The sequence below is a fragment of the Myotis daubentonii genome, chromosome 11, assembly GCF_963259705.1.
Source record: "Myotis daubentonii chromosome 11, mMyoDau2.1, whole genome shotgun sequence".
NCBI lineage: Eukaryota > Metazoa > Chordata > Mammalia > Chiroptera > Vespertilionidae > Myotis > Myotis daubentonii.
Window position 1 is genome coordinate 32930447 of NC_081850.1, and position 23227 is coordinate 32953673.

Consider the following 23227-nt stretch of genomic DNA (forward strand, 5'->3'; position numbering starts at 1 on the left):
CACTGAACAGTTACGAAACTCCCCAATGATTCTGAGGCACAGCTAGTTTGTGAAAACTAATTCTAAACTGTCAGTATTCACAACATAGCTTTCTTTTCCTTAATGTCACTGGATAGGATCTGCTTCTTTCAGGAAGCTTTCTGTGATTTCGTTTATCTACTAGCAAAATTTCCTTATTAAAAAGATCAATGAACTTCTTGTCTTAATATGACTTTGATCAGACTGTGCTATCTTATAGAACCATGAAGATAACTTGTGAGAAGTATGGGGAGGAAGCAACACAATATTTTAGTTCTCTCTACATTGGATCTTTAGATCCTTTGTTATATTAATTCAAGTATTCTCTCACATACAGCAACAGATATAGTAATATTCAAATGCAAATATGTATATAACCCACATCCTTGTCAAGAAAGATCCTAGGATATTTTAGGGAAAGTTTCACAGTTTCTGAGAGGTTTTCACAGTTCACTTGAACTGAGCCATGACTAAAGATTTTCTTACTGATAAGCTTTACATAACAAAGCCCTTGACCCAAAGCTTTAGAAAGTTTAATTAAAATCAAGAACCTAGGCTTAGAACAGAGTCCTAGGATCAAACCCCACCTGCCACACTGAGTTTTTTTTAAAAGTTGCTTTTTTGCCCTAGCTAGTTTAGTCCAGTGGATAGAGTGTTGGCCTGTGGACCAAATTGTCCTGGGTTTGATTCTGGTCAAGGGCATGTACCTCTTGTACAGGGGGCAACCAACTGATGTGTCTCTCACCTAATAATTATATGTTATTTTATAATATATTTATATTCCTCTCTGTCCTTCTCTCTCTCTAAAAAAAATCAATGGAAAAATATCCTCAGGTGAGGATTAAAAAATAAGAAAGTTGCTTTACCTTTTCCGCATCTAGATTTTGTCATCGGTAAATGAAGATACAATATTTCATGTGGAATAATAACAATATCATTATTATCATTATCAATTGTTTCTCATCGATTAAAGAAAAGTGTGTGATCATGCAACTACCTCAGGTTTTGTCATAATGGGAACTAGCATGGGTATTATCATTCATTATATAGTAGAAAGAAAACAAACTGATAGGTGTAGTAAAATATTTGTTTTCAGAATTAGATAAAAAGAAGAACAATAAACTTGAATGCACTGTTTAAAAAATCAGCATATAGTATTTTGAACTACTTATGTAGAGTTGAAGAAGGTATATTTTGACTGTGGCTGATTGTCTTTTCCAGTAGTGGCTGCAAATATTTTCCGCCCCACCTGCTTTTTTGTTTTGAACCTTGCCACATTTCTATCAAGAGATGAGTTCATGTCCCTCCTCTTAAACTGGATGGACCTTTGTGACTACTATATAATGAATACAGAGTAGCAGATGGGACACTAGAAGACTTCTGGGTCATAATAAGCAGTACACCTTCTGCCTAGTTCTGTCCCTCAGAATTCTTGCCCCTGGTATCCAAGTATCATGTCACAAAGAAGTCAAGGTCATACGAAATGATTCATGCAGAGAGAAATGGAGGGTTCCCAGCCACCAGCCCCAGCTAAGCTCTCAACTGAAAGCCAGCTCTAACAACTTGAGTGATCCATCTTGGAAATGGGTCCTCTAGCCCCCCCAGTCAAGCTGCTCCTTCTGATGCTGTGCAGTATAGACACAGCCTTCCCTGCCCAGTCCTGAACTAGTTGCAGTTTTCTGAGCTAAATAAATGTGTTGCCCTAACCGGTTTGGCTCAGTGGATAGAGTGTTGACCTGTGGACTCAAGGGTCCCAGGTTCGATTCTGGTCAAGGGCATGTACCTTGGTTGCAGGCACATACCCAGTAGGGAGTGTGCAGGAGGCATCTGATCAATGTTTCTCTCTCATCGCTGTTTCTAACTCTCTATCCCTCTCCCTACCTCTCTGTAAAAAATCAATAAAATATATTTAAATAAATAAATAAATAAATAAGTGTTTTTGTATTAAACCACTAAGTTTTGGAGTAGTTTATGTAGCAATAAATGACTAGAACAATGTCTTATCTCAATAGAATATGCTATATCATTACCACATGCCACCATTTCTTCAATTACCCTGAGGGGTGTTAGGATGGAGTATTTGAGTGTCCAATTCAGCTGAAAAATGTTATTTTTAAAAGTGTTAAGATTTATGCTTGGAATATTTATTGATTTCAAAGAGAGGAAGAGAAAAAGAGGGAGAGACAGAAACATCCATGATGAGAAAGGATCATTGATCAGCTGCCTCCTGCACACCGCTATTGAGGATCAAGCCTGAAACTTGGGCATGTGCCTGACTGGAAATCGAACCGTGACTTCCTGGTTCATAGGTCAACACTCAAGCACTGAGCCACACTGGCTGGGCAATGCCTGGAATTTACATGATGGATATATTTGCTTAAGTTTGAAAACAAAATGTATGCTAAAAAAATGTTTACCACCATGCTATTTCTATGAGCAAGAAAAAAGAGGAAATAATGTAAATAATTATTAATAGATAAAATATGCATATATGGTACATCTATATATGCAATTCTATACAGGCACTAAAAAGAAGACTAGGATCTATATTACCAACGTAATTATAGGTTAAAAAATACAAAATACAAAACTGTATAGGAGGATCCTATTTGTGTTAAAATATGGAAAAGATACTTCATTTATCTACTATAAGGAAAAATATTCTGAAAGGAGGTCCAAGTCACCTTCGGGGTATGTGACTGTGGAACTGAATTAAGAAATAGAAGCTTCTTTTTTTTTTTTTTTTTTACTACACTCTTTGTACTTTAACATTTTTTACTTTGAGTTTGGGTTTTAGAGTAAAAATACTTGTAATTGCATAAAAATAGTATAGTTTTGCTATAATGTGTCAGAACTATTTTTGAGTTTTCTTTATAAAATATTTCTTAACCTGAGGAACATCTATAGGTACTAGAAATGCATTTGTGTTCCCTGAATGATCATATCAGTGCTTGACAGCTGTCATGCGTGGAGGCACCAACTCCCGTGCAGTTAAGGACAGGCAGCTATGCCTTTCATCTAGAAGAGTAAAACTTTAAGTAAGAGTAACCATGTTGAGCAAGTTCAATTCCACCAGACGAATCTGAAGAACCTTAAACATCGGAATAAAACAGCTTTGCCTTTGCCTTTTTTACAATAATGCTGTGTTCCTCTAGGCAATATGATTACTTACCTGATTTTTCAACTTGCCACAGAAATAAAATAGATGTGCGTAGAAAGTGAGAGAGCTACACATGTTAATAGAGGGAACAATGTTAGTTTTGACCCCATCGTCATTTACTTTACCTGAACTTACAGGATTCTCATACCAGTTCACTGGCATATTGCTCAGGCTAAGGGTAAAATTACTCTGATTTTCTATATACATGTCAACTTGAAGTTAATTAGGTGGCCAGGGGTATAGGTAGGTGGTGGGAAAAGGCAGCAATAAAGAATGAAATTTACCCCATATTATTTGTGACTCAGATGGAAATGCCATAGATAATTAGGAATTTAATATTATCAAAGCTAACATCTCAGTCTAGATTTGATGTTTTCAAGTTATTTTACAGTATTTCATGTTAGGAAAGTTTCAACTTGAAAATTACTCAGAAGAAACTTCCATGAACAAAACAAAACAAAAAAACCACTATTAGAAAGCATACTGAAAATAATCCCAAACATGTATCAGTAAAATATGCAGGAAGAAAGCCACAGTCCTCATTGAGCCTGTATTAAACCCTGAGATAGTGCATCTAAGCCTCCTGCTCTCTCTGAACTCCTAGCGCATGCCTCACTTGGCAAGAAGTCTGTGCTGAAGTCCACTGTGCCACATAGTGTGACCGACATCGAGGTAGGGAGGTAAGGGATGCGGTTCTTGCCCTTTGAGAGTTTGGGCCTTTGCCATTAGCATGGTTCGGATTACACTATGTTATGGCTTATTGTAAATATGTCTTAAGGAAGGGCCCATTTGTTTACTGTGCCTAGCAGCGAAATGTTTAAATAGTCTTTACTTTCTAAAATATCTTTAGGAGATTAAAGAGAAAAAATGAGATTAGATGAAAAAGAATTAAAATTGTTGGTGATGAACAATTTTGGAAGGTGCTAAAATTTCCTGATTTTATGCCCTGTGACAAACATCATTCCAGGGGATTTGTATGTAATTCTGTGTTTAATTCTCACCCCCAATCCTGTGAGGCAGGAAGCCTTATTGCTTTCTAACCCATTCTTCCCACTGCAGCCAGTTGACCAGTCTGGTCACGCATAAGCTTACGTGTCTTCTCTGGCTCTGTTACCCTTGGTATAATGTCCAAACCTGACTGTAGGAAGCTATGAGACCTGGTGCATCCCATGACTCCAGCCTCATTTCTTGTGATTCTTTCTCCTATTCTCTTCTCTCTAAGCATAATGAATTTCATGTCCAATAGAATGGGCATTAGAAAGGAAACTGTCTAAAGGGCAGAGAGAAGACTAAAAGGTAGACTGAAATTAGGTTGTGATTGTCTATGTATGCCTTGTCAGGTGGACTTGATTTTTTAGACTTGTGGTTCTCATCCTGTTTTTGGTGACAACATAATGAATGATTCTGATGCATTAGTAAACATGATTTAAAAGTGAGTCACCATGGTTGTTTATCTTAACCTAAAGGTTGGGCATGAGTAATATCTTCTAGGGCTGTATGCTCTTTCCTACTGGGGGTTTCCTTAGCTGTAACTCACAGTTTTGGGCAATGGGGAGCCACTGATGTCTTGTTCCTAAGTACAAGGGAGATTTTCTGCTCTGAGATTTAGTTTTAAGGTGCTCCTATAACAGCTGAGCTATACTTACAGACCCCCTCTCTTCCTTCATTTCCCCCAGTGTGCACATAATGCTGCTAGGATTTCCCCGTTTCCAGCAGTACACTATTCCCAGAAGCAATATTTCTTCTTGCTGGCCAAGTCCTTAGGGTCCAGGCCACTCCTGGGTGCTCACCCACCATTCTTAGTGCCATGGTTTTTTCTTCCTTTCCGACTTAGACAAGAATAGTCCCAATCCATCAAATGTGTTTGGACTAATGTCCAAAATCAACCAGGGGAAAGACCAAGGTCCAATTTTCTTTCCTCCCGGCATAATGCCACTGATATGGTCTCCAATGACCAAATGAACCTAAACTTGAGCATATTGGCAATGGGAGGGTGCTACCTCTGTGGCATCAGAACTGCAGCTACAAATAATGTCCTGTCACATACACATATTTATATCTGCTGCTGGGCTATACACAGGTTGTAGAAGAAACATGACTTACCTTGCTTATGGTGAAAATATGTATCTATTAAATTAGTGAATTAATAATGGATAAATCAACAAGATAACCCTGTATAGCTTCCCTCTGGATAAAATAGTGTAGGGACATGGAAAATGTTCCCTGGTGGATGACTCCTTTTCTCTTCTCAGAGTCCTAGATCCCAGGAAGGCCAGTTGATATCAGGCATCTTAACCTCAGATCCTCCCATATACTGATGGATGAGACCTGAGACCTGAGACCTGAGACCTGAGACCTGAGACCTGAGCAAGAGTTTGCAACAGTGAGAACTTCTCTCTTAAACTGAATAGAAATAAGGCTCTTTTAGGAGACCAGGGGAGAGCAAGGGTACGAATTGGGGGAGAGGAAGAGGAAAAAGGGAGGAGGAAAAAGGATGTAGGAAGTGAGCAGGCAAGAGAGAACCCTTCCATCACCTCCACTGGAGTCCTTCCTAATTGGAAATTCCACCCTGGACCCTGCAGTCTTGTTTCTGCGGGGCTCTTGGCTACACACACCCCTGCCTCCCAGGAGTGGTTAGTTTATAAACAGGACATGAAGAGTTAAGCATTTCTGTCTTAATTCAGCTGCTGCTGTGACAACCATTCATTTGGACAGCTTATTTATCTCCTGTATCTCATTAGAGGCTGCCCCTGCTCAGGTCCATTTGGCTAAAGAGTCTGGGATCTGGAGGAAAGGGAGGCTATTTATAGTAAACTAGAGGCCCAGTGCACAAAAATTTGTGCACTGGGGGGAGGGGAAGAGGGGGGCCTCAGCCCGGCCTGTGCCCTCTCGCAGCCTGGGACCCCTTGGGAGATAACGACCTGCTGGCTTAGGCCTGCTCCCGGGTGGCAGAGGGCAGGCCCAATCCCTAGGTGCAGCCCCTGGTCAGGCTCAGAGCAGGGCCAATTGGGGAGTTGGGGCGCCGCCCCCGTCATGCACAGAGCAGGGCGGATCGGGAGGTTGTGATGCGACCCTCAGTCACGCTCAGGGTAGGGCCGATTGGGGGGTTGGGACACCGCCCCCTGTCACACTCAAGGCAGGGTCCATGGGGAGGTTGTGGCGCCACCCCCTGTCATGCTCAGAGCAGAGCCAATCAGGGGGTTGGGGCGTTGCCCCCTGTCACACACAGAGCAGGGCCCAACAGGGGGGTTGGGGCTCCGTACCCTGTCACGCACAGAGCAGGGGCCATCAGGGGGTTGGGGAGCTCCCCCCTGTCACGCACAGAGCAGGGCGGATCAGGGGGTTGGGGCGCTGCCCTCTATCACCCACAGAGCAGGGCCAATCAGGGGGTTGGGGTGCCGCCACTCTCACACTCAGGGCAGGGGCGATGGGGAGGTTATGGCTCTACCCCGTCACACACAGAGCAGGGCCCGTGGGGGGCGGGGGGGGGGGGGTTGGGGCGCCACACCCTGTCACACACAGAGAAGGGCCAATCAGGGGGTTGGGGCGCCGCACCGTGTCACACACAGAGCCGCAGGGCGATGAGGGGGTTGGGGAGCTTCCCCCTATCAGGTACAGAGCAGGGCTGATCAGGGGGTTGGGGCGCCTTCCCCTGTCATGAACAGAGCAGGGCAGATAGGGAGGTTGTGGCCCCGCCCCCTGTCACACACAGAGCCGCAGGGCGATCAGGGGGTTTGGGCGCTGCCCCCTGTCACGCTGATCCTGGTGCTGGGAGGCATTATTACCCTTTTACTATATAGGGTAGAGGCCTGGTGCATGGGTGGGTGCCAGCTGGTTTGCCCTGAAGAGTGTCCTGGATCAGGGTGGGGGTCCCCACTGGGGTGCCTGCCAGCCTGGGTGAGGGGCTGATGGCTGTTTGCAGCTGGTCACACATCCTTCAGGGTGGGGGTCCCCACTGGGGTGCCTGGCCAGCCTGGGTGAGGGGCTGAGGGCTGTTTTCAGGCTGGCGGGTGACTGAAGCTCCCAACCGCTCCTTTTTTTCTTTTTTTTTTCTTTTTATTCTGGGCCAGCTTTAGCTTTGAGGCTTGGTTCCAGCTCTTAGGCCTCCGCTTCTGAAAGCAGGTTTCTGGCCTTTGTTTACAATGTTGCGATCCTGCTGGCTGAAGCCCGGCAGACTAAAGCAGGTTTCTGGGGTTTTGTTTAGCTTCTATATTTGTTACATAGTTGCTTAGAGTTGCAGCTCAGAGGCCTGCAGCGGCAGGCGGGGAACGTTGGAGTCGTCTGTCACTGAAGCAAGCAAGCCTCATGTTAGTTTCAAGCTGCCTGGCTGCCGGCAGCCATCTTGGCTGGCAGTTAATTTGCATATCTCACTGATTAGCCAATGGGAAGGGTAGCGGTCGTATGCCAATTACCACGTTTCTCTTTTAATAAATAGGATTATTCAACTAGAACCAGAAGCAAGGGTGGTATTTGCCCTCTGTGGCCGGCCAATCCCAGGGCAGCTGGGTGATCCTGAGATGGCCAGATTGTTTAACCTAAGGGATGTAGCCTGACTGCAGCTTCAGCAGTAGCCCTAGGACAGGGTTGAGGTACCTGGGGGCATGTGATGGAGAATAAGGAGGGAGCAGCAGGGCAAGGGATATCTGGGTGGCCCTCATGACAACCCCTCAGAAATTTCTAACCCATTGGTTCTCAACCTTGTGTGCTCATTGGAATCTCCTGGGACCTTTACACAATGCTGTTACCTGGGTGTCATTACCTCCTCCAGATTCTGATTAAGTTGGTCTGGTTTGTAGCCTGGGCATCTGAGTTATGGTTTTGACAATAATGGCACCTTCTTTTTTCTGCATTCCATCCTCTCCAGCATTGCAGCATCCCTTTCCATGGGGCAGGTATTAGAACGGAAAACCTTGTAATTTCAGACAGAATAGTGATAGCAAGCCAGCATCTTTAGGACAGAGGAGAGTCTAGCTGAAATTCAGCTAAGACAAACCTTGCCCTCAGAAAAATGTGCTTCTGTGGCTTGTCTTTGCCACTAATAGTCTAAGTGACCAGGTGCATGTCACTCTTGTTCTCTAGACCTCTGCACGGTCTTCTCATCTGTTCTTGTGACTCTAATAGTCTGAGAGCACATCTCTCTGCTTCCTGCCTAGTCTGTGCCCTGCTTCTGTTTCCCTTGAATCCACAGACATTACTTTTTTGGGGGGGTAAAGTTCTTTTTTGGCACTTACTGCTCTTTGAGAGAGGCATTGTTCCTTCTCTTTTTCATTGCTCTGTCTTACCCATTTATTGAGTGGATTCATGCAACTCCAGGACACCCATGTCACTTAGAAAAAAGTCAAAAGATAAATGTATTCATTACTTGTGAAGCCTTTGTTCTGTATTCAGCATTGAGAACCAAGCATGATTAGGACCTCTCCTCTGGGCTCTTTGAGCTCACAGTTTACACACAGATAGAGAGGAGGTATTTGCCATCTAGTATAGAAGCTCAGAGTGATAGAAAAGAAGGAAGCTAAGTGGGAACCAGAATCCTTAGGAGTTACATATTTTATCTCTTTAAGTGGAATTTGCATTTAAAAGGTGCTCAAGCCCTACCATTGTGGCTCAGGAGGTCACTGTTGCATTCCTGGTCAGGGTATATGCCCCTGTTGCGGGCTCGATCCCCAGTGTGGGGCGTGCAGGAGGCAGCTGATCAATGATTCTCTGATCAATAATTCTCTCTCATCTTTGATGTTTCTATCTCCCTCTCCCTTCCTCTCTGAAATCAATAAAAAGATCAATAAATAAAAGGTGATCAAGGAATTTGTTTTAGTTAGTCCACTGTCCTCCATATCTCAGCTTTCCCTCTTTCTGGCTCCTTCCCAAGAGACATAAATATGCTCCAGTTTCTCCACAATCAAGATTTTCTTTCAACACTCCCCTCTCATCATCTTTTCTATAATTTTTCTTCCTTTTCACTCCGGATTTCTTATGTGTTATTTCTAATCCCAAACTGATCAGTCACTGCTTATCACACTGCAATTCATGTTAATTGTGATAATTAAAACCACAAGAAAAGATGAGGATACACAGAAAGATATAGGGCTTATGCAATCCACATGGAAGAGACAGAAATGCAAAGGGAAGAATGTACTTAGTATCCAGAGCAGAGAGCAAGCAGGTAAGTCTAGAACAGGGGTGGGCAACCCAAGGCACACGTGCCAAACATGGCACGCCAGTAACTTTTGCTGGCATGCGAAACCCTCTCTTATAATCTTCCATTTACAATTTTTTTCTTAATATCAACTTTTTTATTTTTGAGATAAATTCAGTGTAGGTGCATCTTAGATAAATAAATAATTTTACATAACAAGTTATCTTAAAGACCATAGACATGGATTGACGGGAGAGGGGAAGAGCAATTTCAATAGTGTTGAAAACTACTGAGGACTTGGAATGCCATTCCAGAAAATTTTTTCTGTTTAAAAAACTTTGCAACAGCGTTACTCTCCATGTTTACATCCACATACGCTTGTGAATCTTTGTTCTCAGTGATGAATTTTGTTAAGTCTCATAATAGGAGTAGCCTGATGGATGAAAGTAGTAGCTCGTGCAGTTCTCTGAAGGTCACGAAATATAAACCTGATGCAAAATCTCTGTCATCAGTGATGCAGCAGCAAAAGTCCCACTGATAATATCAAACGGAGTCATAAAGTTTTCTGTCGGACTATCAGTGTACATGTATACATTACAAAATAAATGTATTTTTCATCATCATATACTGTGTTTTTGTCGCTCGAATGAATTTTATTTCTTCAAGCTTCTGCCCTTACGTACACCTTAAGAGATATCAAGTAGGCGTAACATGTTCTCAAAAAATTAGGGTTGGCATGCAGAAGAACTTTGAGTCAGAGATTTTGCTGGTTTTGGCACACACTCACAAAAAGGTTGCCCACCCCTGTCCTAGGGCAAAGGAAACTAAGGAGAAAATAAATAAACGGGATTACATCAAAATAGGAGTTTCTGCACAGCAAAAAAAACTATCAACAAAACGAAAATGGAGACCACTGTAAGGGAGAACGTATTTGGCAATGACACATCTGATAAAGGGTTAATACTCAAAATATATAAGGAACTCATACAACTTAGCAAAGGAAGACAAACAATCCAATTAAAAATGGGCAAAGAACCTAGGCCAGTGATGGCGAACCTATGACACGCGTGTCAGAGGTGGCACACGAACTCATTTTTTTGGTTGATTTTTCTTTGTTAAATGGCATTTAAATATATAAAATAAATATCAAAAATATAAATCTTTGTTTTACTATGGTTGCAAATATCAAAAAATTTCTATATGTGACACGGCACCAGAGTTAAGTTAGAGTTTTTCAAAATGCTGACACGCCGAGCTCAAAAGGTTCACCATCACTGATAGACACTTCTCCAAAGTGGAGATACAGATGGCCAAAAGACATATGAAAAAATGCTCAAAATCACTGATCATCAGAGAGATGCAAATTAAAATGATAATGAGGTATCACCTCAGACCTGTCAGAATGGCTACCATCAACAAATCAACAAATGACAAGTGCTGGCGAGGATGTAGAGAAAAGGGAATCCTAGTACACTGGTGGTGAGAATGCAGACTGTTACACCATTATGGAAAACAGTATGAAGCTTCCTCACAAAATTAAATATGGAACTGCTATTTGACCCAGTGATCCCACTGCTAGGCATTTAACCTAAGAAACATGAAATACCAATCAGAAAGAATATATGCTTCCCTATATTCATAGCAGGGCAATTTTACAATAGCTAAGATCTGGAAACAGCCCAAGTACCCATCAGTGGATGAGTGAATAAAAAAGCCATGGTACATTTACACTATGCAGCAGTCAGAAAGAAGGATCTCGTATCCTTTGAGACAGCATGGAGGGACCTGGGAGTATCATGCTAAGTGAAATAAGCCAGTCAGAAAAAGACAAATATCACATGACCTCACTCATATGTGGAATCTAAAGAACAAAATAAACTGATGAACAAAATAGATCCAGAGACATCGAAGCATGGAATAGACTGTGGAATCTCAACGGGAAGGCAAAGGTGGTTGGATGTGTGGGAAGAGACCAATCAATGAACTTGTATGCATACATGCATAACCATGGACACAGACAATAGGGTAGTGAAGGCCTGGGGAAGGGAAACAGGGGCAGGCTAGAAGGGGTGAATGGGGAGGAAAAAGGGACATATGTAATACTTTTAACAATAAAAAATTACTTTTAAAAATAAAAAAATAAACCATTTGCTAGAATAAGAAAAGATGAAATACTGTCATTTGCAACAATATGGATGAATCTTGAGAGTATCATGCTAAGCCAAATAAGTCAGACAGAAAAGGACAAAAAAACGTGTGATTTCATTCTTATGTGAGCTATAAAACAGAAAGCAATAAATGAACAAAAAACAAGCTCATAGACACATACAATATAAGGGTGATTACCAGAGAGAAGAGGAATGGGGAGAGAATAAAGAGAGTAAAGAGGGTCAAATACATGGTGAGAGACAAAGATTAGACTTTGAGTGGTGAACAGATAATGTTATTAACCAATGTCACCCCAATAAATATAAATTTTTTAAAACTGGCTAAAATCTTAGACAAGTTACAAAACATATTTCCTTTTCCATAATACACATTTGTTTCTCACAATATTAATTAGCACATCCTTATATTAGCTCTTTATAAGACATTTAAAGTATTCAGGAATTTCAATTTTATCAATTTTTTGGGATTGTTAAGTAAAAAATTCAATGGAATTATTCCCAAAATCTTCCACCAGATTCTTGCTCCTCACCTTCCCTGACCTATCTTCATAATGGCAAAGTACTGTGCGCTCCTGGACTTCCAGTTAAATATCTCTAGAACTTAATTCAGTGAACTTAAGTGAGGGAGTAGTTGCCTGGGAATAAGCTGAATGGATAGGGAAATTACTTACATATATAAAAGGCTAATATGCAAAGTGTCCCCTCAGGAGTTTGACCAGGAGATTGTGAGTTCAATTGCTAGCTATGACGTGCACTGACCACCAGGGGGCGGCACGGAATGAAGATAGGCCCCAGCTGGCAGCCAGCAGTGGGGAAGGAAGGCCCCAGCCGGCAGCCGGAAGGCCCCGAATTTCATGCACCAGGCCTCTAGTATCAAACATATTTCTCAACAAGTTATAACTTTTTATCATACATATCCCTAATGGCGGGTCCCTAAATCATATAAACTGGGAGTGGAATGGCTATGGAGAAGAAGGTATCAGGCTTGACTGGTCTAGCTTTCCTGTGGCCCTGCTCATATGATCCCTACATATTGATCATACATATTGGGTACAGCAAAAGAGAAATATGCCAGTGTATGTACTATTTTTGCATAATAAGATACATATTCCGTGCTTATTAACTTACTAGAGGCCCAATGCACAGATTTGTGCACTGGTGGAGTCCCTCAGCCTGGCCTGCAGGGATTGGCCTGAAACCGGCTCTCCTACATCCCACGAGGGGTCCCAGATTGCGTGAGGGCGGTTCTTGAGTGACAAACCCTGGAATCGAGCTTCCTCCTCTCTGGTTCCAGGTGCATCACTCGAGACTGCAGCTGCCAAGTCACCACAGCTCAGCAGCTCCTGTGTTGAGTGTCTGCTCCCTGGTGGTTGGTGCACATCATAGCTACTAGTTGGAGCGTCTGCCACCTGGTGGTCATTGCACATCATAGCTACCAGTCAGACGGTCAAACGGTTGGACGGTCACTTAGGCTTTTACATATATAAATTTCATTTTTCCTACCAATCCCACTGCTTATTTTATTAGTCTAGAGGTTCTTATTGAAATTTTGAAAAGATCCTTTTAAAAATGTCTAAAGAGAAGGCTATGTGAAAATTTCTGGTTGGCCTAATATATTTTCTTACTATATTCTTTTTGAAGCCATTAACAGTTATATATTATACTGGCTCCAAGTCCATTAGAAAAACTATGTAACCTTTTTTTTTTAATTCTCATCTGAGAATATTTTTTCATTGACTTTTAGAGAGAGTAGAAGAGAAAGACAGAGAGAAATATCAATGTGAAAGAAACACATCAAATGGTTGCCTCCTATACATGCCCCAACCAGGGCCTTGGCCAGGGAAGAGCCTGCAACTGAGGTACATGCCCTTGATAGGAATTGAACCCGGGACCCTTCACTTCCCAGGCTGACGCTCTATCCACTGAGCCAAACTGGCTTGGGCAAAACTATGTAATCTTTTTAATTCTGTATTTCAACACTATGTCAAGGGAAGATTTCACAATTAAATGTTTAAGTTTGAAATATGGACAAAAGAAAGATCCCAATTGCATGTATATATAAAATTATTTTACATAGCAATGTGTATCTTATTTAAAAAGAAAATCTTCGGATGCATTGTTGCTGTGCCTGGAAAGAAACATGTATTTTGAAACTGGCTTAAGAGGTCTATGTGATGCCCAGATCATATGCTTAAGGACTGTTTCATATGCAACTATAATTTTCTACCAAACCCTCTTTTACCTAATAAATGTTATCCAGGGAATGTTTCTAACCAAATAAAATAAAAAGGTTTGTATCATTGAAAAAAAATTACCTCACCAAATACAGCAAACATAGGATACAGTAAAAACAACAACAAAAACCCACATGATTTTTATGCTGTAACATGTACTATCAAAATTTTCTTCTTGTAATTGTGGGATTCTACTGCTTTTTCCCCCCTTTTCTTTTATGGTTTGTTTCTGTGTGTGTGTGTGTGTGTGTGTGTGTGTGTGTGTGTGTGTGTGTGTTCTCTAGTCTATGAAATATAAAATGAAACATCAAATTAAAGTATTCAAGAAACTGGGTTGCTATCAAACCACCTTCCAGAGGAACTGGAGGAAAGTTAGTGGAGAAAGTGCATGGCAAACTTATGATATTGCGCAAGCCCAAAGTGATGCATTGAGAATTTTAATGTTTCTACTGCGATTTAGATAAAAATTCATCAGTTTTCCCTCTCTTGTCAATATCTTATAATTTCATTCATTATATTTTTATGGATTGATATACTACATACTATACTCATTAATCTAACTATAATCTTATTTAGATCAACAGGTTATGCAACAAATGTTCATACTGGAGAACTCTAGGTTGTAAGAGTATGAATAATTTCTGTTTATTTTTTAAAATATATATATATTTTTTAATTAAATCTTTATTGTTCAGATTATTACATCTGTTCCTCTTTTTTCCCCCCATAACTCCCCTCCTCCCAGTTCCCGCCCCACCCTCCACCCTTATTCCCCACCCACTGTCTTCATCCATAGGTGCACGATTTTTGTCCAGTCTCTTCCCGCATCTCCCACACCCCTTTCCCCCCCAAGAATAGTCAGTCCATTCCCTTTCTATGTCCCTGATTCTATTATGATCACCAGATTATTTATTCACTTGATTCTTAGATTCACTTGTTGATAGATGCGTATTTGTTGTTCATAATTTGTATCTTTACCTTTTTCTTCTTCTTCCTCTTCTTAAAGGATACCTTTCAGCATTTCATATAATACTGGTTTGGTGGTGATGAACTCCTTTAGCTTTTCCTTATCTGTGAAGCTCTTTATCTGACCATCAGTCCTGAATGATAGCTTTGCTAGATAAAGTATTCTTGGTTGTAGGTTCTTGGTATTCATCACTTTGAATATTTCTTGCCACTCCCTTCTGGCCTGCAAAGTTTCTGTTGAGAAATAAGCTGACAGTCATATGGGTACTCCCTTGTAGGTAACTGAGTTTCTTTCTCTTGCTGCTCTTAAGAGTCTCTCTTTGTCTTTTGCTCTTGGCATTTTAATTATGATGTGTCTTGGTGTGGTTCTCTTTGGATTCCTTTTGTTTGAGGTTCTCCGTGCTTCCTGGACTTGTAAGTCTGTTTCTTTCACCAGGTAGGGGAAGTTTTCTGTCATTATTTCTTCCGATAGGTTTTCAATATCTTGCTCTCTCTCATCTTCTGGCACCCCTATAATTCTGATGTTGGTACGTTTGAAGCTGTCCCAGAGGCTCCTTACACTATCTTCGTATTTTCAGATTCTTTTTTCATTTTGCTTTTCCGGTTGGGTGTTTTTAGCTTCTTCGCATTTCAAATCTTTGACTTGATTCTTGCGCTCCTCTGGTCTGCTGTTGGGAGTCTGTATAATATTCGTTATTTCAGTCCGTGGATGTTTAATTTCTAGTTGGTTCTTTATCATAACATCGAGGGTCTCATTAGATTTGTTGAGGATCTCATTAAGTTTATCAGCAGCTTCTAGACAGTTCTTGAGAGACCTTAAAAGTGTGGTTCTGAACTGAATATCCTCCATTGACAGTTTTGTCCTGTTTCTTTGTCTCTGCATTTTTTTATGCTTTCTTGGTGCACCCCCTAGTGGTCTTTGTGTGCAGTCCTCCTATAGTTAAGCCTTGATTGTTGTAGTTAATACTAGGGGGATTTGACCTCCAGGCCAGCTGGCTGTGAGAATCAGCTGTGTCTGCAGTGGGAAAACTTCTGTCCTCTAGGGAGGTGCTAATCTAGCCTTTGCCTGAGGCTATCTGGCAAATGGCTCTGCGCAGGGCTTGGGCGGGGCAGGTGGGTCGCTGGGGCTCGGGATCAACAGGGTGGGCCGGAGAGAGCAGTTATGGCTGCTCTCAGTTCCGTCCCTAGGTGCTCTGCCTCACAGAGTCCCAGCAACTGCTGCAAACCTCGGAGAGAAAGCTGCCTTCGAGTTCCGACCGAAGCCAGACAGTCCCGCTTCTCCCTTTTGGGTCTGGGTCCCTAGAGACTCCGCCCAGATCTGGAGCCCAGAATCTGAGACTCCCTCCCGATTGAAACACCAACCGCGCCCTCCGCCGCCAGCCCGCTCCGCGCACGCACTCCGCACGTGAGTATTTCACTTCAGCACTGCGCCTCCTCTGAGTCTATGTATGATATTCTCTTTCCTCCTAGTTGTAGAATTTCCACTCAGCCAGCCTTCCTGTGGTTCTGGATGATGTCCGTTCCGTCTTTTAGGTGTGTTTTGATTTGGTTGTTCAAGGCAGCAATCTCTGGTGTTAACCTATGCCGCCATCTTGGTTCTCTAAAATATATTTTTATTGATTTCAGAGAGGAAGGGAGAGGGAGAAAGAGAGAAACATCAATGATATGAGAGAATCATTGATCAGCTGCCTCCTGCATGCCCTATACTGAAGATTGAGCCTACAACCCAGGCATGTATCATGACCAGGAATTGAACTGTAACCTCCTGGTTCATGGGTTGATGCTCAACCACTAAGCCACACTGGCTGGGCAATTTCTATTTGATTTTTGTTGATAAATTTAGTGTAATGGCCAGCCTAGCTTTATAATAAAGGAAATACTTCAAATATTGACTAGCTTTACGTAAGTATACAAAATGGCTTGAGGATAAGGAAAGAGGGGAAAAAATACAACTATAAGAGGGCCAAGAACAGAAAGATGGGCAAATGGAAGAAAGGTTGGAAAGATAAATTAGAGCTGGGGAAGAGGGGTAGGAGTAGTGGATTACAAGGAGCTGGGTGGGGAAAGAGGTGGAGCTTGGACCATTGCCTCAAGGTCTAAGTGGTAGCCTGAGAGCTATAAAAGCTTGGTGGAGCCAAGGGAAAGTATCCTAAAGTCCTGGGCATACTGGCAGAGGCTAGTAGGTGGCAGCAGCTATAGTCTCTAGACAAAGGCTGAAATGCCCAGAGCAAGAGAGATAAGGTCCAGGATGCTGCGCCTGTTCTTGTTCCACCTGCTAGGAAGTTGGCTGCTACTGAGCCAACTTCCCAGAGAGAGCCGAGGCCAGGACATGGAAATTTTTACTAAGTGCAACCTCGAATTAGTCCGTTTCTACATCCATGTCTGCGGCACTCACATCTGGGCAGAGGACATGAGGAAGCAGCGTAAGCCAAGATCTGGACCATCTGCAGGTAAGAGCTGCTGGTTCCTAAAAATTTGGATTGTTCCCTTTATAACTTGCTTTTCTAGTAAGGGTCTTACCAGGGATCTTACCAGAGCAAGGGAAAACTATGGGGACAGTAAACAATTTTATCTGAGAGGCATGCCCTTCGCCTCTTGGCAGCAAGGCAGACTTGGTGGGGAGAAGGGGATAGCCACAGAGGAGATAAGGCTGCCCAAAGACCCGTAAAAGGCAGGGCAAATTGGGGTTAGACCCCAGAGTCAAGGTCTGTGGCCTGAAGAGCAGGAGTGCTACCGGCTGGGGCAACTGGACAGGGCATCTTGAGAGGACAGGTGGCAGTGAGGTGTGAACCGGTTATCAAATATGTCTGACGCAGAACTCAAGAGACCCCCCATAGGGTCCTGGAGAGGTGGACATGAAGCCTTGGATTTAACAACTCTCTTCCTCTGTTAAATAAATAAATAAATAAATAAATAAATAAATAAATAAATAAATAAATAAATAAATAAATAAATAAAATAAATGCTGGGCCATGGCCCATGCCATTGAAAACCTCCTCTTTTGTTTTATTTTATGTATTTTTTTTAATACTTCACCAAAGGGGAGAGCCTAGCTTCCCACTGCTTTTATTTATATGGTTTTACTGATATTTTAGAGAAGTAGAGGGGGAAAGAGAGAGAAACACTGATGAGTTAGAGAAACATCAATCGGTGAAACACTGATTGGTTGCCTCCTGCACAACCCCTACTGGGGATTGAGCCCACCCCCAAGGCAGGCATGGGCCTGACCAAGAATGGAACTAGCAAACTCTAGGTGCATGGGACGAAACTCAACCCACTGAGCCACACCAGCCAGGGCCCCACAGCTTTGAACTGGGTCTTGAAATTCATTTGTAAGAGAAGGGATTGAAGATAAAGAAAAGGGCCTTGTCACCTTCAGGAGAACCCGCAAGGGACCAAGAGTCAAAGGAAGTTTGCCCTTCAGACAAACAGCTAAATAATTTTGTTGCAGAATCACCACCCAAAATTCAGGTGTGTTTATTAATGTGCTAGTAGGCCAAAACATTGAGACACTGGTTCTTGGAGATAGAGAAAGGTGTATTCAATTTGACTGAGGTGACAGAATGGGAGAGCAAGGTCTCACAAATCCATCTGTCCTAAAAGCAAAAGTAGGGAGTTTTTATGTAGCTAGGGCGTAGGGGAAGGAGAGTTCCAGGGAACTGACAGAGAAGTCTGTATATCTTTAGTAATAGATGATGCTTTTTTATAGCAGACTCCTGAGTGTCAACAGCTCGTCTCAGCTACTTTGAAGATATTCTTTCCTTCTGCAAAACAAACTCAAAAATTCTCCTGGTGAATCTGTAGTTATTTCCTGCTTGACAAAGAGATAGTACATCAGCAACTTGAATGCATTCATGAGAACAAAAGAGATGAGTAGGAAAAGTGCTTAACATGTGAACAAAGACCTGATTAAGAATTAAATTATTTAATTCTAGCTGTCAAAAATACTAGGGGCATTAAAATCACAAGGGGCTCAGCTACAATTTGGAGTAAATATTCTGAAAAAGTGAAATTGTTAAATAGTATATGTACGAGGGTGTCAAGGACTGGTTTCACCACCCTAAGAGATTGGAGCAGTTGAAAATTCTGCCTTTTTAACTTTATCTTGAAGCAGTAATTTTCCACCATAGAATATTTGATAGTTTAAAATAACTAATATACTCTTCAAGGATTATTATAACTCAATGGTAAGTTACTTAGCAATGGAAGAAAATTACTCAGGTAAGAAAAATTAATATGTAGTCAAACTGTTTTTAATGACCAAGATGACTTCAGCTATGTCAGGGAGAGGTGCAGACCTTTGATGAAAGCATTAAGGGGACATAAGGAGAAGTAACAGGTGGTCCAAGTGGAAAAAGCATTATAAACTTGGTAAATTTGTAGTATTTTAAACTGCCCAACTATATGAACTAAATTGTTTACATATTAGGATACTTGCTGATTATGTTGATATTTAATTTTATTGAGACAATGCTTTCCTTTATATCTATGAAAATTTTTAGTTTTCCTGATGTCCATTGACATGAGTATTTTTTCTTCTCCTCTTTTTTTTTTTTAACTTAGAAATCATGCCATTTTCCACCACCAAGAATTCAGAACCCTTAAATATGAGGATGGAATTCATTCCTAGTTCTCAGACAACACTGGCTGAGAGGCAGCCATTATTGAAAGAGCTACTACAACAAGCTTCATCAAAGGATATAAATCTTAACTTTGAAGAATTTAAGAAAAATGGTCTTCAGAGACAAAGTGAGGCAGAAAACAAAAGTCTTTCAGAATTAAAAAACATACGCTTAGTTAAACATTTCCTAAAAAAGAGACAGGCCCCTTACCTATTATCTGATAAGTGTTGTAATGTAGGCTGTACCAAAAAAGAGGTGGCTGTCTACTGCTGAGATGAAACTAATTGTGCATTTCATGTAATGTTCACATGTATCTGCAATGACATTCACTGATGCCTCCATCACCCCACTGATTATTAGAATATGAGAAGTCGTTTTTAGTGTTTGGGTCTTTAATTTTGTGTGTAAGAAAATATTCCTTGTATTATTGTAGTTTCTGTTAATAAATATTTGCATGCTAAAAAGTATTTTGTCTTTTTTATTAATGGAATTTTGTTAATTGCTTTTTTAATGCTGATAACTTAAAATGGCAATAAAATCTTTATCATTTCAACCACACACAAATAACTCAACTTAAAATTTTTTAACTAGATAGTAAAACTCTATGTCTTGCATTAGTAAGAATGGATGTCTATTTTTGAAACTTGTATTTGATAACTTATGATCTGTCACCCACTTTTCCCTCAAGATCTAATATCCAAATGTCCTTTCACTACTTAATATTAAACAAATTATTTAATAGCAAAATTAAAAATAACTCAGTGTACACAATGACTAACAGGTCCATAAAATGGACCAAAATATTTTCATTGATATTAACTCATATCAGATATACAAATAGTCACAAAACTTGGGACTTTTCGAATACATTTTTAAAGATTTTTTGTGTTGTATTGAACTATCAATTGCAATAAGATTGGACATTATTTCATTCTTTTGGGATCAAATAAACTAAAGTATTTTTCAAACTAGAGTTCTTCCCTTAATTCTACTGCCTAAGAAGCTAAAAAGTAAATTATGTTTTTTTAAGGGGAAAAATAAATAGCTATATATATATAAGAAAATAAGGAAGTCAGTGTCCTTATTTATATTATAGAAAAAATGGTTTAGCAAGGGAATGTATTTTATATTTACTACTAGAGGCCCAGTGCACAGATTCGTGCACTGGTGGGGTCCCTCGGCCTGGCCTTCAGGGATCAGGCCAAAACTGGCTCTCCGACATCCCCTGAGGGGTCCCGGATTGCGAAAGGGCGGCTCTCAGGTAATGCACCCTGGAATTGGGTTCCCTCCTCTCTGGTTCCGGGTGCATCACCCAAGAACTGTAGCTGCCAAGTCACCACAGCTCAGCAGCCCCTGCGTTGAGCGTCTGCCCCTGATGGTCATTGTGTGTCATAGCTACTGGTCAGATGGTCGAACAGTTGGACAGTCGCTTAGGCTTTTATATATTTAGATTGTAGAATTTACAAACCGTTTCTGTAACAAAGTAACTGTGAATTGATATGAAAACTTGTTAGAATAGTAAATTAACAAACTTATCATTTTAGTATTTAGCTAGTTCCTTCAATCTACATAGATGTAAAATTTTAGACAAATTCACTTAAATACCAAGTAAATTTCCACCAAATGTCTGTGAATAGAATTTAAAGGTTTTAAGACAGTAATTCCCATATTTCAAATACTCATACATGATTAATAATAACCAGGCTTTATTAAGTCCTCACCAAGGATAACTTATAAAATTTCATAAATGGCTGCAGAACCTCAGAGGCTATAAGCCATCTTAGACAAAGCCAGGGAGAGTTCTGTCTGAAATGAAAAGTCCAACCCAGAAGAACAAGGGCAGTGACCAAGAAACTTACAACCCAGACAGGACAAAGAGACATCCCTGGACACAGAAGGCATCTTTGCAGACCCTGCCCTGGCCCATGTCCCTCATCTGCTCCTCCACAAAAACCCTGAAAGCAGAACTCCTGGTCCAGAATCTGTATTCAGTACCTCTGAGGATACAGCTACTTTTAAAAATAATTTTTAAAATTGATTTCAGAGAAGAAGGGAGAGAAAGATAGAAACATCAATGATGAGAAATAATCATTGATCTCTGCCTCCTGCACAACCCCTATTGGGGATCAAGCCCGTAACCTGGCCATGTGCCCTGACTGGGAATCAACTGTGACCTCCTGGTTCTTAAGTTGATGCTCAACCAGAGTCATGCCAGTCAGGCTGTATTTTTATTATTAATTAAAGTCTATAGTTTACATTAGGGCTCACTCTTTGTGTTATAAATTCTATTTTTGAATTAATTGACTGTTTTTAGACTAGTTTTAGGTTCACAGAAAATCTGAGTACAGGAAGCTCCCATATATTCCCATCCTTTCCAGGGCACCTATTCCCCTGCCCTCCAATATTTGTACATTTGTTACAACTGATAAACCAACATTGACATATTGTTGTCAACCAAAGCCCATAGTTTATATCTGGTGTTGTACATTCTACAGATTCTGACAAATGTATAATGATATGTATCCATTCTTATAGTACCATATAGGACAGTGATGGCGAACCTTTTGAGCTTGGTGTGTCAGCATTTTGAAAAACCCTAACTTAACTCTGGTGCCGTGTCACATATAGAAATTTTTTGATATTTGCAACAATAGTAAAACAAAGATTTATATTTTTGATATTTATTTTATATATTTAAATGCCATTTAACAAAGAAAAATCAACCAAAAAAATGATTTCGCTTGTCACCTCTGACACGCATGTCATAGGTTCGCCGTCACTGATATAGGACAATGTCATTGTCCTAAAATTCCCTCCCTTCCCCCAAATCTCTGCCACCAATTCTTTTACTGTCCCCACAGTTTTGCCTCTCTAGAAACTCATTCGTTATCACACAGTATATAGCCTTTTCAGATAGTCTTCTTTCACTTAATAATATGTCTTAAGATTTCTCCATGTTTTTTCAAAGCTTGATTATTCATTTCTTAATGGCACTGAATAACATTAGCATGGAGGTACCACAGTTCTTTTATTCATTCATTTTGGTTGCATTCAAGTTTTGACAATTATGAATAGAGCTGCTATAAAAACATTCATGTGCAGGTTTTTGTGTGGACATTTTTTCAACTCATGTGGGTAAATAGCAAGAAACATAATTGATAGATGATATGGTAAGATGTTCAGTTTTTTAAAAAAAAAACTTCTAGAAGAGCAAAAGACAGTAATTTTGAGAAATGTTGAAGGAAGTTTCAAGACTTTTCTCTTCATGAAAACATGCTCTCTTTAGCATGCAGTATGTTATATGTTATGAGATTTCATTATTTGTAAAATGGGATTAATGAAATCCATTATTTAGCTTCTATGAAGAATGTTGGGAAAATAATGTTTAAAATGTGATAGAGTGGTGTGACTAGTGTGGCTTAATTAGTTGAGCATCATCCCATGTACCAGGGGGTCACTGGATAGATTTTTAGTCAGGGCATATGCCCAGGTTGCGGTTTGATTCATAGTCAGGGCATATGCCCAGGTTGTAGGCTCAATCCCCAGTAGGGAATGTGCAAGAGACAGCCAATAGATGTTTCTCTCTTATTGACATTTCTATCTCTCCTTCTCCCTTCCTCTCTCTAAAATCAATAATGATTTTTTAAAAATATGATAGAGTATATACTGGATGTCTTTGAGAAATTTGATAGCTGAATATATAAAAATGTTATTACTAAAATCTATTGTTTTAGAATGGCAACATATTTCTTACAACCACAGAAAAGAGAAAATAAAGTGACTAATACTGAAAAAACAAACAAACCACACAATAACATCTGTCTTTTAAAGTGGCTATACCATTTTACATTACCAGCAGCAACTCTTACTCAGATCCTCCACAACATTTGGTGTTGTCAGTGTTCTGGATTTTGGTCATTCTAATA

At 40.6% G+C, this 23227-nt stretch overlaps 1 protein-coding gene across 8 annotated transcripts in view; it reads left to right on the forward strand.

Annotated features, from left to right (window-relative positions):
- Positions 1–19776, forward strand: part of PLGRKT (plasminogen receptor with a C-terminal lysine) — a 112061-nt gene extending 92285 nt beyond the window's left edge. For 4 of the 8 annotated variants that reach the window (XM_059656751.1, XM_059656748.1, XM_059656749.1 and 1 more), the window contains one exon: positions 19243–19760. In XM_059656751.1, coding sequence (XP_059512734.1) covers positions 19243–19574 — 332 coding nt within the window. In that variant the 3' untranslated portion in view covers positions 19575–19760. Of the gene's footprint in view, positions 1–19242 lie in introns of all 8 variants that reach the window. The other 4 variants (XM_059656755.1, XM_059656753.1, XM_059656754.1 and 1 more) reach the window with 3 other exon arrangements.
- The last annotated feature ends 3451 nt before the right edge of the window (positions 19777–23227 follow it).